General features: G+C 38.5%; 1 protein-coding gene across 6 annotated transcripts in view; it reads right to left on the bottom strand.

Annotated features, from left to right (window-relative positions):
- Nucleotides 1-20097, bottom strand: part of PPP2R3B (protein phosphatase 2 regulatory subunit B''beta) — a 79366-nt gene that overhangs the window by 38638 nt on the left and 20631 nt on the right. Inside the window, exon 1 of one of the 6 annotated variants that reach the window (XM_067545716.1) lies at nt 18675-18911. The exons of the other annotated variants lie outside the window; for them this stretch is intronic. Coding sequence (XP_067401817.1) covers nt 18675-18821 — 147 coding nt within the window. The 5' untranslated portion in view covers nt 18822-18911. Of the gene's footprint in view, nt 1-18674; nt 18912-20097 lie in introns of those variants that run through there. 6 annotated transcript variants of the gene reach the window in all.

Here is a 20097-nt window from a genome sequence, read left to right on the forward strand (position 1 = left end):
GTTTATGCAACTGAATCTCTGACTGAAGACTTCTATGTGCTTTTTTTGGGAAGTGGTCTCATGTCTCTAGGATGGTCCTAACTTAGATGATTGAAAAGCCAACTTAAACTCTTCTGCTGAAGCATTTACTTCCAAACCCTACTGGTGCAGAAAGCAAAGGCAACAAAGTTTCCCACGGCCGTGTGCAGCCTATTTCCATCCAGGTACTAAGCTTGTTGATCTGGGATCAATATCTTGGAACAGAATTATGTACAACAGTTAAACCCAGACTTCTTGCTGGAATCAGCTACATCTTCAATACAAAACACATGGTCAACAAGCCCGTACCAAAAATCGTGCACAGAAAAACCAAATCTATCGTACATTAGTTACAGCCAACCAAAAGCTATAGGTACAGTAATGTTTTTTTGCTTGTCTAAATAAAAAGGAAATAACTACAGGTTTTGACCCTCCAGTTCCAACTTTCAGATAAAGGTCAGAAGAAACTGAAGAAATAGTGACGTTGCAGTTCTATGTCCCCCATGAATGAATTTCTAATACTGGGAAGGTTCACCTGGGTGGCCCCTATGATAACTGCTTTCCAGAGAGTTCACTAGGATATCCTAGACTAGAGCATATGTACATCTCATCAAGAGGGAATGTTGGTGAAAATACTGAAAAGGGCTATATCTGTTCTTGATAAGAAAACCTATTAAAAATGCACTTTGACTAAAAGATAAAAGAGAAATGATAAAAAGTTTAGAAAATCTGACCTATGAGGAATTTTAAAAATTGCATAGATTTAGTCCTGTGAAAAGAAGACGGGGAGGAGATGATAATAGTCTTCAAGTATGGGCTGTTACAAAGAGGACTGTGTTCAACTGTCCTCTATGTTCACTGAAAATAGGAGACGTAGTAATCAATTTAATCTACAGCAAGAGAGATTTAGGTTAGAAATTACCCTTATAGTTAAAAAGTTATATTAACTATGTTAGATATTAGGAAAACCTTTTTAACTATAAGGATAGTTAGGTACTGGACTGGGTTGCGAAGGGAGGCACCGGACTAGGCTGCGATCCTTGGAGGCTTTTAAAAACAGGTTAGATAAACACTTATCAGGGATGGTCTAGATATACTTGGTCCTGCCTCAGCACAGGGGGGATGGATCGACTAGATGATCTCTCGAGGTCCCTTCCAGCCCTTTGTTTCTATGATTCTATAATTCCACACAGATGAATAAAAATCCCAAATTATTGACGTAATTCTAAATTAACGTAGGATATTTGTTCATGTTTAAAAAATACTGCTAAGAGTCCTGATAATGCCAAGCATAGATTTGTTTGGATTGAAAACCTGGTATGACACGGTTTATTCTTGCTGCTGTGGCTTTTTCAGTTGGAGGTCAGCCTTCATTTTGAAAGTGAACTGAATTTTCTTGCTTGTGCTAAAAATCTGTTTATAAATTACACTACCAAGAGACTTGTTCAGTCGAGTGAGAAACTCTTGCACACAACTTGCCAAACCACATACAATTATGAAATATTTGGAGCTAAATGGGTATTTTTTTTAAAAAACTAGTTACATTTCAGTGAATGATTTTCATGTGTTGAAGTGTCACAGCATGGAGTCAATTTGACATTAGCCTTTGCAATGAACATATGTAAAAGCCAGAATCAACAGTTTGATTGTATTGCCAAGTCTCGATTTCATTTACAGTTTTATATTAACAGCCTGAGTTGCAATCAGTGATTTAGAAAGCCAATAATAAGGTTCCTCTAAAATGCGACCTGCTAATGTTTTACAATTTCGTAATATTGCAAATAAGCTTCTGTAAGATTTATCTAGAAAAGAATGTAAGATTGCCCCTTTAATACACATGGCCAATTTTCTCCCTAGGCAAACAAAAAGGATAAAGGCTCTTTGGGTAAATTCAGACTATTAAAAAGTCTTTTTTTACTCTTACTAAAAGTGGTGAGAAGGTTAATTTCTCTTTTTGGGGAGAAGGGCACAAAGGGATTTCTTTATTCCCTTCACCAGTTTCAGGAATATTGCCTACTCTTTGATAACACTAAGTGTATGTCAACATCAGGTACACCATTCCTACAGTCCTTCAATAATGAAAGGCAGGAAAGACATCACATCAAGCGGGCTGAAAGGAAACATGTACATCCCCACCTACCCCAGAAATAAGTCATCTTCTGACTCTCCTGCCTAATTAGTTCCTCTCCCATTCGAGCAGTACACAAAGAAGTCCATTCCAGCAGCAAATTTGGCTTTGAGCAAAACTGAGGAAGCAAGGAGATTAGAAGCCAGACGGGCCAGTTTCTAAACATGGGGGAACCAACTGTTGCTTTTCCTGTTTTCATAAGATGTGTTTTTTTTGTTTTGTTTTTTAAAAAGGGGTTGCTTATCCCAAGCAATCTCCCAAGCAGAGTCTTTGGATGTTACAAAGGTCAGACTGCCTTGGCTATGGTACCTCTCTTAGTAAGGCATGGATGCCTGCCTGCTCCTTCCTCTGCCGGCTTGTTGGGTTATTGGGATGTGGCATATTTGCAGCTAGTCAGAGTGGCCCATCCTATCCACCATAACTGCAGGACTTTAAAAATGAGATAGGAAGGAAAGAAGATAGGTTGTCTTTAGGGAGCACCTGACATCAAGATAGAGAACTAAAAGCTTATTCTTGAAACCAAGAAAAGGTGGGAGTTCTTCCCCCTCCCCTTTTTTAAAAGACTGTACATGTCTTAGGATAGCTGTGTGCATGCATTACCACATTCAATAAATAAATACATAAGGTCAGTTAACTCTATGAGGTTAAGTCTCACTTGTTTGCAGAGTGAAGGTCGAAGGAAAGTGAGTTAAATGTCTCAACATGGTGTTTACTGGGGAAGCTGCAGGAAGGGAATTCAAGCACTTACCAAACACTGACTAAACAATTGTCAGTATATGCACTGTTTTGACATGATACAGTACTCAGAATAATTGTGTGAATTTGTCCTTGTATATTGCAAAGCTTATGTTTTATAAAAACAGCTTATACACATGCAGCTCTGTTATTTGTTGTTTATGAGTAGAGATTTATAAGGAAAAAGGGTATTTTCTTTAGTGCTAAACCAATAAGCCCTACTATATTCCACAGAATGCAGATCTCAAGAATGAGGTACTACTCAATATTAGGACTTCAGGTAATGGGAAGCATACAGCAGGGTCAGATTAACATGAGATCTAGAATGCCTTACCACACACTGTAAAGTTTGGGCAAAAGTTTAAGATGTCACGTCCAAGAAGTTGTGCACCTTATTCTTAAAAGGCAGCCAAGTCAAAAATAGTAAGTCAAGGTTTAAAAATTGAGACTGAAAGAGCCACTTTAACAGGGTAAAGATTTCATGGTTCTATAGAAGTTTGTTTTTGTTAAATCACCTATTTAACAAACAAAAACAATATGGGGATGTGTAAACATTTTACTTAAGACACTGCTTTTAAATTAATTTAAATTTAGACCTATTTGTAGATCACACACTTTATTCAAATGCTACGTAGATTTAAGAAAGTCTGAAAAATAAGTATTTCTGTAAGTGTATATCACTACTCATATCTCTTTTGAACCCCAAACTTATTCTAACAACCCATTTTTAGGTCTTCTGAGCAAGCCTAAACAAATAAAACCCAGCATTCAACTCCCTTCTCTCATTTGAGAGAGACACATGGAATTTCAACAGATGCATTGAAGAACAGTCAAAAGTTTACAAGCCTCAATCAGGAAATTCAGAGGGGATAAAAATCCCATGGAAAAAAAGTAGTTACTAGGCTCTCTAACCTCTTATCCCACATTTTTCAGTCAATCAAATAATTAACCATCATCTTAAGTTCTGAATGACGCTTCTGTTTGAATTTAATAGCTGTTATAATGCAGAATTTCTCAAAACGGCTATTTATGCTCCCCTTACAGAACTGAGACATCATATACGCTATTCAGTCCCTGAACATAAAATGCTGAGCCTGTGTTACATTGTAACCCTTAGGAAAGAAATGTCTCATTTTGCAAATGTGGTACATTCTTACAAGATAGTTGTGGTCTTGGAGCTACAATAAAGTAGGGATACAAGAAGATGGAGCCCAACACACTTTTAAGAGCCTATTTTCATGCAATTATACTTTGTGCTTTCTCTAGCAAAGTTAAAGTCACATTAAGCCTAATTGACTTTATGAGAGTGAAGCAGAGAACATTCTTGAAATTTCTGTGTCTAGTGTATTGGTACAGTCAAACAAGTTCCACCTATGTATGGTGGAATTTGTCAGAATATAAAGGGCAAACAAAAAGAAAGCTATCAGTATATTTTTATGAATGCAATAGCTGCATCTACCCACAGTTATCATCCCTCCAGATATATGATACTTACTAGCAGGATGCATATGGAGATTTTATTTTAACTTGTGCTTCACTTCATTAATGGTGCTGAACGCAAGATCTGGGTTCTTCCACATAAACATGCATACACCTTGAGACATTTACAGATAGAAAAATGTGGCACCTTTTCTCTCTGCTTCTCCAGTGACAACTTACTCCCTCTTTCCGAGGAGGAGGCTTCCATAGCTGAGACCACAGCATGTACTATGATATTTTACAACCACAAGATCCCTCAAATACCTTATCCTTAAACAGGTATGTTTAGCTGGATAGGGATGAAGAGGAATCAGTACAAAAAATTTAAGACACTGGATTGGGAAGACAAAAAATATGGAACAGAACAGAGCTTTTCTAGCAGGGTCATTATGACTTTTTCTAGACTGGCTTAATTACTTTATACTGAATTCTCAGAAGCAGCATTAGCTGAAGCTAAGCTAATGAGTGCTTCAACAGAACTCACAGACAAGACTATCTAGCTGTCCTTCCTAACTCTAGGCTGAAGCCATGCCCCTTGTCATCCTCAAAAACAGAACTGCTCCACTCAAGTAACAGGTAGGCTTCAGTTACCTACATAATGAGCAAACAAATTACCACACTGAATCATACCGATGGTCCATCTTTATTGTCTTATTCCTGATCCAACAGAGGGTGATGTTTTGCAATGTCAAGTGATCTTTCCCAGGGCTCTTCCCAGACAACGATCTTGGAAACAAAGAGCTATTTTACTTCTCCAAGTTTATAGACAAGGGGATCTAGAATTTTCAGTGTGGATCACAAAGAGATAGTCATGGGAACTAGCATCCTCCTGTTCATGATCACATAAATCCCAACTACAGCAACTGCCTATGCAGAAAAGTTATTTTAGGAAATATATTTTAGCTGTCTCAGAGTAAGTTAGCAGGTGGAATGAGAAGCCAGGAACATGACCAGTGAACTATTTGCAGATGCCCAGTAGGATGCTTCTAATTCTGCCCGAAGTGACATCTGAAGCCCATGGATCCAGACTTTTGAATAGATTAGGAGCAAAAAAGGAAGCAAGATACCCTGAAAGTTGATAAAAGTATCTGGATGGGACATAAACCATTATGAAAGTACATCCTCAAGGAACAAGTTTGTTACTAGCCAGAAAACACTTTTGGATAAAGGAAGACTTCACTCTTGTCAGAGATGGAAACATATGGCCATTCCAAACCTAAAAATAAAACTGAGGAGAAAAGGCTAAATTGAAGTTGTTTCAACAAACTTAATTCCAGGATGAAAAGGTAAATTTACAACCAGTATTATGTCCAGAACCAGTACAAAGAATGAGCCTTCTGCAGTATCTGCTTTGTGACCTCAGGTAGAGATCAACACACCCAATTACATAAATCAAAGCCAAGATTATACTATTCCTTACGTGTTTCATTCTTGCAGACAACCAGAAGGGCTTAAGCTTTGCGCATCTTAAGATCTCAGAGCCCACTTTATGGGGATACTTTTCCTCCACCTCACATCTTTTGGGAACCCTTAACAATTGAGAACTCATTTTTCCCTCAAATGGGAGATTTTTTGGGGAGGGTGAGATGGGGTGGGGAATTTAAGGTTTCCAACATTAACTTTTGCAGGCAGACCTCTTTCTCAAACACATTCCAAAGAGAACCCACCTTCCCCCCCCACTGGAAAAACAGCATGGAAGAGTTTAATCTTAGAAACTAGGTAGTCCTTCAGATTGGACTGGACTGGAGCTACCATGGTATGTTGGCTGATTAGATACTGAAGTCACCTAGTGGGGGCACGAGACAAAGGCCAGTCTACACCAGAAACTATTGCCATTTGCAGTGCACATTCAAATGCCTGAAACACTGTCCACACGAGTGTGCCAAACGTTTCTCAAGAGTACAGAATATCAATAGAATTGCACTAGCTCTCAGCAAGCCATGTACACATTTCAGAGACATCAGTCCAATTGGTCAATGTAGAAGGGAAGTGATGAGGTCACAGGCACATGTTCAACTATCTTCCCTGTGTAGTCACAATGTTTCAACTCAATTCTTCAACTATTCTAGACGGATGTTTTGTGCATTCTGGTCTATGTGCCTGGGGCAACCAAGGGGCAATTATCCATGAAACCCCTTGCTTACATACACAACATTGTATAATCATTTCAATTGTAGAACATAATTGTGTCTCCAGCATTCATATCAGAGATCTCAGCATTCTTGTGTACTCTATTTGCAACTTTTGGAACCACAATCTATCTCCATGTAAAACTCCTCTTATGGTCACATTGCTACTGGCCCAAAGCCAATTAATACTTATCTGGAATCGGAGGCAATTATGCAATCCACAGTGAGATTATGTACATCAACAAGAAGAATCGTGTATGAAAGTGTCCCGGTGTCTCTGAAATTGTCAATTGCAGCAAAAGGATTAAAGTGGGGGAAAAAAAAAACAAAAAACTCAGAGTGAGATTCAATGAAACTTAGAACAATGACTAGACTTTCAGGGTGGGAAGGTTGACTCATGCCTTCTTCAACAAGCTAAAGCACAATTCTAATCCACAAGAGGTCTAAAGCTTGTCTGGGAACTTTTGACAGAGGCCTACAGTAGAACATTAAGGGCACTGTTCAGAACGACAGGATGGGAATTAGGACTAAGAGCTCCATGACTCAGACTATTTGATCTTCCACCTGCCATCACTACAGATGGAAAAAACCCTAGAGATGAAGAGCTCTCAATGTAGGATTGCACTGTGTACTTGATCAGGGATGTACGGTAGAAGCCAACTTTAGCAGTTCACAGAGCAGTCATTGTTATTGTACAGGTGGATATAGCAACCAGTAAAGTTGAATATTAGTAAATTTGTCCCTCTTTTTCCATTGAGGGATAAAATGAGCAAGGTATAGACCACATTCTGGTTGCCGATTAACACTCAAAACACTGAAAGCCTCATTTCCCAGATAGACCAACTGGCTCCCACCTCCATTATCTTTGGGACCAAAATTCTCTCCATTTTGACGAATGTAGAATATGTCAGTAGCTCATAATTGGGTTCAAAAGGGTCAATTTTGAGGGCAATTCCAGAATTCCGCTCTCTGCCATATTTCAAAGTCAAGTGTTCAAAACAGGTTCCCCAAACAGTATCATTACCAGAACAGAAACCAGATTTATTGCACTTAAGTACTTCAGTATCAATTGTCCATCTGGTAACTTCTAGTTTATTAGTCAGTCCATCTGTTGAACGCTGGCAGGATCATGCCTACTATCTAGTGTAGGTAACAGTTTTTACTTATTTCCTGCCACCAGACTGCAGAACAAGAAGTTCAACTATCTACTTCTATAGATTAGCAACGGGGATGCTAGGTCAAGCAGCCTTACACAAGCTTCACTGAAACTGACATGGCCCATCTACCATTACAGGGTCTCAACAATGGTGTAATTATTATCTTCCTGTCCTTGGGTGACTGGAGACAAGATCTCATAACCCAACAGCTAGTTGGGCCACAAAAACGGGTGGCACTTGGAAGAGTACGACCAAATATTTTTTCATCCAATCAAAAAGGATCCAAGGAGCCTAATAGAGACTACCAAAACACACTGAATTGAATCCAAAACCAGACTGCTCAGCAGAGCACACAAGATCATGTTTTAAACACCTACCCAATCTACTGGGAATGGGATCTCATTGTGGTATTTTGTGGGTTGGACTTGGAGAATACCTGTATCTATTTTTACCAAATTTGATCCCTGCAAACCATAAATCAACAAGTTCACAATTAAAACTGAAAGTCCATTCACCTCTCTTAGGGCTGGTTCACACTTACCGCGCAATTTGGCGGCAGTTGACGGGAGTTATGCAAACTACACACAGTAGTTTGCGTAACTGACATCAACTGCTCTGCTTCCCTTCCGCACGCTGTTCTCAGTGCGCTGAGAACTCAGCTCAGTGCTACGCTACTTGAGGGGGTGGACTTACTCAGTCAATTTCCTGATCAATTGAGCAGGTCTCACTGACCGCTCAAATCGATCAAGAAAGATCGATCTGGCGGTGGCGATTTTGCGGCCGTCAGTCTGAACATAGCCTTAGGTACATGCAAATTCAGAGCACTGAGCAAGAATACTGTATAAATATTTTAAATAAATTTATATATGCACACGTATCCCGAGGGGAATATTGGCACATTATTGTGTTATACAAGTCAGCACACACAGGTAAAGTTTTAAAAATTCTTACAATTGGCAAACTGATTTTCACTAGATCAGTGACAAAGATCATAATCCCTTCCCAACACGACTTCAGCAACTGCTAAAAGACATTTCCTCACTGTAGCATGCATCCTGTACTCTCCACGGCTGCATCTATACTCAACACATTTGTCCTAACTGCTAAGAGCCCAGACTTCAAATGCTATACACCTGCACCACTTGTAATTTCAGAAGTACAAGGATTCTGTTCTCCTTGTTCTTGTTCCTTCTGATTCTCAATTAGTTACAACAGACTTGGGCAAGTATGCAGAACTATTGGGAACTGAAGTACAACTACAGTTTTGTGTTGTGACAACACTGCTGCTGCAATACTGCTTTTAGACATTTTGCTGTGCTGCTGACGTACTACTTATGATAACAAAATTTCAGCTTTTATTTTAAAAAATACTCAGATATTCTGTTCTATAATCATTTTAAGAGTTTTTCTAGAAAGTCACCTCTTTCCCACCATCAACCAACTAAGAATATGTTGGTATTACAAATATAAAAAAAACCAGTATCAGTCTGCATTTTCTCATTTTTCTCTTTGCAAAGTGCTGACAGAGGACATTCTTAATTATATCAGAACATTTATTAAAGCCAGCTGTTGTGGGGTGCCTAATTATAGGTTATTGCACAGATTAGTTTAATACTATTGTCTCCTCCTTCCTGGCATCTCAGCGTCATTGTGTCAGAAGGAATACTTCCACAAAGTTTTATAAAAAACTTTTACTTTCACAAATTTTGCATAAAACATAACAGGGCAAAAAAAGAAGTCTTGCATATGTCCTACTGAAGGCTACCAGCATACTCTACTCCTTATGAGGTAGCAGTGATGCCTTTCACTGCTTGTATATTAAAAAAATTACCCTGAATAAAGCAGGGTCTCCCAGAACCAGTGTGGACAGATACAGCCGCAGCTCCACAACAGACTATGGTGGGGAAGATTGTACCATTTTGTTCACTCTAGAATATTTGTGAAATATATGCCATTTCTTCACCAGACTAAACAGTCAGGATCCTATGATCTATCTGGACTAGCAGGGAATAGTGGTCTGTTCAGCTGATGTACTCTGATAGTTTGTATGGGTTGACAATGTGTGGAAATATGGATTCTATCTACTGCCCCAGCTTTTTGGGGAACTCAGCTTGTAAAATGCATCAGGGACATTTTGCACTTTGATAATACACCGCTTCAGGACGGCGTTGTCACTCATCTTCAGCACCGCAAACCCTAAGGTGGATTTCCAAACCTAAACAGACTTCCCAGTTAGCAGTAATCAACAGGTTCTGTCAGCTTCCCGGAGGAATAAAGAGGAGATGTGTGCAGAGATGGTCTGTTCTCAGTCTGCAAGTCTTGGTCTAGAGGAGGAGCATTGTGACCTGATTCTGACTGTTGTGGCGAAAGATAACTCCCTTCTCAAATGATCAGGGGTCAGAGACTTATGTCTTGAACAGGTAGTTGAGACAAGTCTTTTATGCTCAGGGAAGTCCCTAAGATACCCCAAAATTCCAAGGACGTTGGAAAAGAAGATACCAACCAGTAGCCAAGGCAATGAGTATCAACCTCTATAGTGAGTATATGAGCTCCTACCATAATAGAGGGAGCCTGGCTTAGATGCTCTCAGTACAGTAGGTGATCCAGGGAGTCCAGGTAACTGCCATCTTGTAGAATACAGTGGAGAGCAGTCTCCTGAAGTAAATGAGGTGGAATTAGTCCTCATGAAAAGAGGGATCTGTTCCCATTGGAGTAGTGAGAATATAAATGGGATGCTCTTTAGTCAGTACTGCAAGTAGACTGTGCTGCAGACTGAGCCAACGGGAAGCGCCTTGTGGAAGCAAAAAGTACAATCCAGTACCAATGAAATAGTAAGCACTGTGGCAGCCAGATACGGTCTCTGTGCCAGAGTAGCTGAAGACTCCATCTGTACCAAGGAAAAAAGCATCAGAGAAGGAGGAGCTCTAATATAAGTTTTTGTTGGTGCTGGAGTTAGATACACTGGTCATGCACCCATGGATGGTATTGCTGCAACTGGTACTGGGGTAGTTGACACTGCTAAGGCTTGATCATGGGATCTCTACGAAGGAACCCAAATGGCCAGTCTGATACCGGATGAGATTTGAGATAGTCCAATTCGGTTCAAACAACATCGGTATGGGTGCTCAGGGAACTCTTCTGAGGCTTTGAGGAACCTTTTATTTCTGGAAGTCTAGATCTAGAAAGTCACACTGAGATGATCCACCCCTTCTCTCCCTTTTACCATGGTCTCCCAAAGGCTCTCTCAAGACAAATGATTTGAGGGTTATTTCCACAATCTTTGAGGACAGAGCACTCTTCAATGATACCTTGTACTTTTTAGCAACCGAAGCCAGGTCCGAATGTGGGCATAACTGCTCAAGGAGGAATCCCCTGAGGGGAGATTCGCTAGTTTGCTAAATTCTTCTCCAGAATGATCTGCAAATGTCACACTGGTCAGGGATGTGACCTTCTGAATCAGAACAAACATCTTGTGTGACCACCATTCAGCAGCATGACCACTTCACAGGATTCAGACATTCCTTGTCTTGTGATTTATGATAGGTCATATTGAACAGCCTGGTACCAATCCTCTCAGGAAGAAAAAACAAAACAAGTTCCCAAATGGGTTTAAAATGGAAACTATCAATTAAAGTAAACCTATTAGTGCTAGTTATAAACTATTTATACTATACTTACAAGACAGTGGCTAATGTGCTAGAGAAGTGATAAATTTCAACTCGTAGCTATGGGTGGTGAGAAGGAACTGGAGCCCTACACTTTATGTCCTCTGTTGCAGGCATGAGGACATAGAGGGCACATACGCTAACTCAATATACACAATTGATTAGAAATGATTTCTCAAGAGCACTCAACATGGGAATACCAACAGTGGAATATGTATATGGACAGTCATTTGAAGAACATTTTCAGACAGGAAATGTTTTGAGATTGACCCCCTATTTGTCTGCATACCCTTCTGGGTTCCACAATATCTTATAGGTTGCCCCACATATGCCTGCTTTGGACAGTTGTGAAAAGGAACCTATATCCCACAATTTACTGCTCCTGCAATAGTTGGAAGGAATGCTGTATGCAGACATGTTGAAACAGTTTACACAAGGCAGACTTCTTGATGGGGAAAGAAGTTTCTGCTTCAGAAGTAAATAGTAATGCAACTGCTTTGCTGTAGTGTCTAGTGTTGAAATAGCTGCAGTCCTCCACCACAGAGAAGCCTGAGGTACTGAATCTATTTAGTTATAGCATTCCAAGCACTCTCCAGGCAAATGGGAGAATGAGTCCTGTTGTGATAATTGGGTTTACAAATTTATCCTAATTGTGAGCTCAACTATAAGAAGTGAGTGTAAGTTCATAACAGGTCACAATAACCTATAACAAATGTTGCTGGGGAAAGCTGAATTATTTCAAAGGCCTACTGATATAATTCAAGGACTGTGTTAAATTCATGCGTGGTAAACAAGAGCAGTATGAAACTGAAAATCAATTAACCAAAGTATCAGCTATTAGGTCTAATTGGTGGACAAAATAATGAGGGGATGGGCTATTCTGCCCATAAATCCCTTTCGGGATCCTTAAAGAGACTTTGGGAGAAAAATTGACTACTGGAGAGAGCTTCACCATCATGGCTGCCACCTGCAGCATGTTCTGGGACCCCAGACTTTCTTCATCCCAATCCTGGAAGAACTCCTGATCAGATTAGACTTGAAAGGGAACCAGATGCAATTGCCACCTCCACCAGCTCTGGCTGAATCCCAAACATCACCTGGAATGTGAAACTGTCTCTTTCCCCCACACCTCTTCTTCGCCACCAATGTGTCCCTTTCCTCCCCTAATTCATTTCTTCTCTTTCCTATCCCTCTCTTTTTCCCTTTTGTCTAGTAAGAGTCTGGCTTAGCCCACCGAGACAGCATATTTTGCAACACTGCTGTAAACCTGTGACCAGAGAGGCAGCTAAAAGCAATGACCTAGACAGACTGATGATGGTAGGAGTTGTCAGGTCTTGGAGTAGCTAAGACCGTGTACTGTGCCTATGTTTTTCAGCAGCACAGTTGCAAGTGAAAGCTGTATTTTCTTTCTTTGCTATTCTTTTCTCTTCCTTTTGTGCTTGTTCTGTCTTCTCAGGAAATGAGATTGGATTTAACACTCCAGCCAATTACAATGAACTTTTCTTTTCCCCAAAAAGAAGAGTTATTGCCATTTTGAAACCTTTCAAGAGACTAAAGGGTTTTTTTTTTTTTTTTACACTTCTAAATGCACTCTCGCACTAAACAGAAAGGGAAAAAAGGGATGTTGTTAAAAGGAAAACATTTTATACTATACTTTGTACTAAACTTATTGTATATTATACTTGTTAAATGCTTTAACTTTCTTTTTCTGTATCTTTAATAAAATGTTAAAAGGATTTTAAGGGTGTGTTTGCCATGGTACTAAGAAGGTTAAGGTCTCTATATCAAACCCTGGAACTTGTTTAAATGTCAGACAGTGATTGGATTTCGTTAACACCTTTAACTCTTTGGGCCCCAATATTTCATCTAAATTAACAGAACAGGCCTCTCTCCAGAGCTTACAATGTTAATAGCCAATGTATAGGTAATGTAACAAAGAAAACAGTGGAGTTTAACATATCTTTGCTCCACCTTTCTTTACTTTTTCTAAACTACTCTATTATCTGTTTTTTCCAAATATCCTTAAATGGAAGGACCAGTGTTTATATAACTTGTGGAAATGTTTAGATCAGAGGGGTGAAAGTATGGCTGTGATATTGGAGCCATGTATTATAGTAGGAAATAAGTCAAGATTTTTAGGCCCAGTGATTCAGGCATCCAGACAGTCATCTGAAGAGCAGAGAAGACTGAAAGATGGATTCTCAACCCAGGTTAGGAGACAGACTTTTTATTTTAGTAGCTTTCTGACCATCTTCTTTCAAGAGGCTAATTGTCCCATGGATAAACCCATGGGAATCCAGCAACACTGGGTCTTTTCTGAAGAGGCAGCTTCTGATCTAAATAGGATTTCCTGGCTTCTTGGTCTTTGGTAGCTTAGATCTTTTAAATTTGGGGTTTTTTGTTTTTTGTTTTTTTTTGGGGGGGGGGGGGGGGAAGGGAACAAGGCTACCAATTCTAAACAGGATTATGTATGGCTGTGATATCGTACTGACTCTGGATTGCCCCATGAATACTAACCCTTCCAGAGACACTAATAATGGTTCTGAGAAAAGATCCATTGTGGAAAGCTGGTCTGCTAGAAGACCAATGATCACCCAGGAGTTCACTCACCATGGTAACTGCAGTGTTAAGCATTATCTGCTACCTCAAATAAGCCATTCAATGATTTCACCTAGACTTGGGCCAAAGTTTTCTTCTGTCACTGATGGAAGAAGCAGGAAGAACCATAAAAAAGCTGGAGACTAGCCCATCACACAGAGATGTCTGAAGATTACATTCCTTGCCCTTTCTTTGGTATACCACCAGAACTTGAGCGTTACAAAGCATTCCAGTGACAAAGCAAAAAATATTACCAAGTAATTTTAGCAACCATTGTCATTAAGAGAGAAAGTAGAGGAAATTGTCACTGGAAAATATGAGCTAAAAAAGCTCTTCTACTTAAAGAATGATTAGCTTCTTCCTTCAGATAGAAGGAAAGCCAGTCTGAGCTGCTGCACTGAGAAATACTGCTTAAAAACTCACTTAAATTCTGTAAGATTTGTGTGTGCTTATATTCCAAATAGTCAAGCTAAACGCCTCTTTTGCTTGCTAACAGATGCTCATTGAATTAGCCTTTATTTTTATCCTTAAGGGAAAAATGTTTTGTACAACTTGCCTGATCTCTACCAGTCTTATGTTTTAGTGGCACAACAATAGTAGCTATGATATGATTATGCTTCAAACCAAAAAAACATAGTACAGAAGCAGTGTGTATATGAATTTGGGAGAGCCAACATTAAAGAAAGGGGTTAGTTTAGAATTCAGTCTGAATGCTTTTTCTGCTAGAAGCACTCAGCATAAAAATGAATTTAGCTATTTTAAGAAGAAATGTGCAGTTCCAACTTTAAAGATGAAGTATTTTACAATGTGTCGCGGGCTCCTAAACACTGAAAACATTTTTTTACAGTTCAAGCAACAGTAGGATATCTGGGTGCAAATTATTTATGTATTATCTTTTTTGCTTCCAACTTCAAATACATTTTCACACTATATAGGTGTAAGGTGGTTTACAGGTTAGCTCTGACAGTTAGGGCCATCACTAACTGTTGGGTGAAACACCCAACTCAACTATCAGTAGCTAATAAACTTTTCAGTTCAGCTCACATTTAAATTTTCAATACAGTTGATATATGTTCCATACAGTTGACTGTTCATTCCAAAGTTTCAAGGAAATTGATAAGCAATTGAGATACAACTGCCTTTTAAAGTTTCATATTAACAATTCACTACATACTGTTAAGTGTTATGGGTTGAGTGTATCTGAAGTCTCCCAACTAGTCCCATTTGCATATAATCAATAAAATTCAGCTAAACCATGAAAAATAAGTTTGATAATTGGGAAAGTCAATATTTTCAACATGGTAAAAGGCGGATCTTAGACCTGGGCTGCTATTTTTTCATGTCAATTTTGAAAGGCTGATCTGATTATTTTTCTAGAAAAGCCAGGATAGTAGTCCGCTTCTATTTTATCACCCATACTCCATGACAAAGCAGCTGCAGGAAAATAGCCTGTCCCCAGGCTCTTTAAGGCCATCGAGCTTTCTAGTGATTCCTACTGAAGCTCATTAGAAGACTTTCACAAAACATGAATTGTTTGGTTCCTATGAACACCCTTACAAAAAGGATATATTGTACTTGGGAGTTGTTTACATGTGAAGTTCTGGGGGAAAAAGCCCATTGACTCCTCAGAATTCCAGAAGTTATAGTTCCAAATCAATCAATCCTGAATGACCTCACAATGAATGTTTTAGTCACAAATGTTCATACAAACTAAAAACAAAACGTTATTCCTTTTTTGGAATAGAGTTCCAAGAGTTCAGTGTTAATTGCAATACGTCTGCTAGAGGAAATCTGGCGTTTTTCTAAAAAGTTAAACATTTCCTCTGATCCCCACATTTAAAGAAAAATCTTAACGACAGTCCACAAAGAAAAGAGGGTTACCCCTATTTTTGCTTCTTTATGATGTCTGAAAAGTGAAAGATTTATATTCTGATTTTTACATTAGAAATTGAAATCTTGTGTCTTCCTCTGAAAGGCACCATGACCACCAGAGAACTAGAGAAATGACATTGTAAGAGTCAAGCGTGAAATTTAAGCAACTGAGAAGGGAAGGGAATGGTCACACAGCATGAAGTCCCCTTCCCCGCCCCGCCCTCAACAGCTGCATAACTTCATCATAAGCTTCCTGAAGCATGGAGCACCTCTACTTCTGCTTTAAAAGCACCTATGGGCACTACTGGAAAGAATTAACATTTTTATTAGAGCTGGATGGGAAACTGTTCCTGTCCCACCAACATTTTTGAGACTTCAAAATGTTTCCTATTCTGCACTGGGGCAGAACAGAGATCTTCTGAATTTTTGTGAAAAACTAGACAGACCTCCCCTCTGCCTCCAGAATAGCCAATGACTGGTGATTAGGGCACTCCTAAAGTAGGTGGGAGGCTCACATTCATGCTCTGTCTGAATAAGAGGAGAGACTTGAATACTGATGCCCTAACCAGCACCAGGCTATTGGCAATTCTGGGGGTGGCAATCTCTTGATATTTTATCTTGAGAAACTTTCCCTAATGAAAGTTTAGTCAAAACTCATGTCCATGAAAAATTTCAGTTTTGGCAAATCAATATTTTCTGAAAAACAGTTCCACTGAAAAATTCCCAGCCAGCTCTGATTTGGATAAAGAACATCTTTCTTAAAAATTCAAACACCCTTGCTCCTTCAGTTAAGTTGGTAGTGCTCACAAGCATGTTGAGAGTCTCCCAAAAGCATTTATAACAAAATCAGTGATGACCAACTTGACATTCCTGATACGTATGTAAAAAGACCAAGCAGAAAACACTTTAAAAAAAACTTTCATTCAGGTCTTCTTTTCTTCATGAGAATAGAGAAGGGCACAAGTGATTCCCTCCCTCCCGCCCCCATTCTACACAAAGCATTTTGGTCTACAATTACATTATGTAACCATGTTAAGTAGCAACTGAAACTTGTAACATACACAAAGAACAAATATTTAACCCTAGGGTTAAAAATGACTTGGCAACAAGTATTAGTTCCTTGTCCTTGCTAGATTTTACAGGTGTGTTGGTTAACCTATTAGAACAATTAAAAATTGCAGAGTGGGCAAGCCCCGAGAGATTTGTAAGATTTATTCTAAGTTTCCTTTAGGTGACATGTATATGCCTATTATCCTAGTATTTACACACACATCCTTATACATACAGTACTCTAGATTCATTATATGTTAAGAAAATTGTTTACTTAAGGTGGAAAGGAATATTAAATGTAGTGTATCATTTATGTTAATATTTCCCCCCCCCAAGATGGGAGCACCACAGAGGACAATACTGATTTGTTTACAAAAGGGTGTTGTGACTAGAGTAAGCCACCCTCCAGCTTTCATCTCTCTAAACATTTAACTGCATGACCAAAAATGCAAGATTAAATAGCATAGGTAGCATTTTCTGACTTCTTGTACTTTTCAAGCTGTCTTCAGTTTGTGTATTTTCCATCTCTCTCCAGTGCTCAAAGCCACCAAAACTAATTTTACAGTAATAAAAATCTTTTCACTCACAGCAAATTTACATTAAATGCTTTAAAAACAGTAGTGCCAGCACTATAAATTTGCTTTAAAATAAGGAATGACTTTTTCAAATCAAGTTTAATTCAACCAAATCTGAATCAATTTTTTAAATCTAATATATTAAGCTAACAGGAGACCAAAGCATGGGGTTCTTTGGACCTCTCTTGAAGGTCACCTGAGACACTTGTGCATGGGACTTAAAATTCAGAATTAAATTCTAGGCCATATTTACATTCTGATTACCTTTAATATGACTACCTTTAATTTAATTCCACAAAAACTAGGAAATTCTGAATTTGGCAGCTGATCTGTTCTTAAATAGGGTACAAAAATGTCAGGCATGATACAAGATAGTTTGGAGATGCCTTTTGTTCATAGATTGGAAACGCGCGTGAGTTAAGAACAGGGCGGATGCATTAACTCTTGAAGCTCTAATACATCAGGAAATTATGACAACACTTAATTATGCCTGAATGTAGGTTTTGGTACCTTGCAGTTACATTTGTTAATTTCTCATTACTAAACAATCACACTTTAAAAAGTTCACAAAATAATAGTTCTCTTGGAGCACTTCTGCTCTGTATAAATATAATTTTAACTTATTAGCAATGTTTGAAATGCATAATCACTCTAATTATGAAGCCACTTTGTAAAATGGTGGATTTAACTCACTGGCTGCAAAGCAGCAGTTACACAAATAGGTGTGCAATACATAGCAATAACTTAAATCTTCTTTGCTATGGACTGATCTGATCCATGAAGTCCAAAATGGCAATGTCTTATTGTGTTACAGAATGTGTGGAATTCAACATAGAAAATTCTAAAGAGGGTACATTCATATTTGGGAAAAGCTGCAGACTACTGTTGCGTACCTAGTTTTAGGGAGAAGTAAAAATCCATGGGGAGAGTGCACATAGATTATAATGGAATTGTTCTTTTAATTCTAATAGTGCTAATTAAGTATACCAAAGTATTCTCTTTCACACATTTGTAAACAAATCATGCATATATTTGTTATGCTAAATTCATAAATTTGTTCATAAATTGTTTCAAACAATTCACATTTCATACAACAGGACTAAGACACAGTATCTACTTCTTTTGAAAAGAAACATTACATTTTGGAAAAAATTATTCAAATATTCCTAGTTGAAGAATTTTCATGTATTTTATGAGTTTTGTGGGTAATCAAAGTTGTGAGTTCACAAGAAGGGGAAACAGTTACATAGAGAAGAACAAAAACAAACCTGGATCTGCTGGAAAGCTTTTAGTCTCTTCTTGAATCTAGAAGGTAAAACAAAATCACATCCTCGAGCCAGCAATGCCAACTCCTTTCTTAAATCGGGATCTTGCCGCAACGAAATCTCCTTTATCCTCATGCTTTCAGATTTCATATAATATGTGTGTGTGCCAGTCCAGGCACTCAAGTCCAAATAAATAGCAGAGCCTTTCTATTATCACACAGTGCCACTTAGAACAGCAGCTGCGCTTTAGTTCTGTGATATTCTAAGAGAGCCAGCTCAACTTAGCCTGCACCATACATTAAGGAGAACTTGGCTGGAATCACAAAAACAGATTGGAAAGTCACTTTGGGGGCCTGCCCTTTTGCTGCATGCATTCCAAAGACTAAACGGGATGGTATGGAAAGAAACAAACCTGTCTGGAGATCCATCTATATAAGCAGCTTCCAATTTAAAAAAAAAAAAAAAAAAAAGTAAACTCCAGAGGAATGTGAGGATGCCAGATTTGGTCGTTTTGTAGTTTTTTCCATGCCTTTCTTTCTGTCAGAAACCACTCACTGTCTAGATTCAGTGAAGTACCTCATTGAAGGATAAGGCTTATTACACAGCAATTAAATTGTAAGTTGTTCAGCCCTTTAACAGTGAACTCTGTCACTTTAAAGAACATGAGGCAACCACAAGATAAACTGCAGACAAACTTTCTGGGATAAGCTGTTATGAAATTGTGAACATGAGCTTTACAAGATGAAGATTCTGCATTTGTCTGAACAGTTATTCACATATTGCAGGATTACAGTTGTGTAAAAAGTTAAAGAAAAACATACTTAGGAATAAAGTATAAATAAACAATGCTTTTAAAAGAAATTTCACAGAGATGGCAGTTTAATATAAAAGGGAAGATTTAGAGATCACAATTGCAATAGCTTTATCAGGATGAACTTTTCTTGCCCAAAGAGAAGTACTTTAAGTGTTGCAAAGACACACCTTAAGTAAACATGATTATGTTTCAGTAGTAATGCTGCAGTTAGAGACAGCAGCTCCAGACTCTTAAGATTCAGTTTACTATAGTTTAAAATAGTCTTTGGGACTGAGGCTTAGTTTCAAGTCACAAGGATTTCCCTCTCCCTTTCTCCCTGTCCCCCACAAAAATTTGGTAGTTTTTCACATGGTTCTGAAGTGAAAACACATACATTTTCCTTCTCCTGTGTTCTAATGTTGCAGAATTTTTTTTTAAATTTCAACTAAAATTGTATTGCTTTAAAATTTCAAATTGTATTAGGCTTACTCTAGCTAACATTGGGAACACATTCAGTTTTAGATACATTTGCTTTAAATGTCATCATAACGACTATTTGAGAATGGCATCCTGTTTACAATCTCTATTCAGCTCTATTTAGCTTCCTGCACTCTCAGTACCTCTAAAAAAAGT

Source organism: Emydura macquarii, unplaced genomic scaffold, assembly GCF_026122565.2.
Source record: "Emydura macquarii macquarii isolate MOO-44397 ecotype Brisbane River unplaced genomic scaffold, CSIRO-AGI_Emac_v2 contig_1070, whole genome shotgun sequence".
Classification (NCBI taxonomy): Eukaryota; Metazoa; Chordata; order Testudines; family Chelidae; genus Emydura; species Emydura macquarii.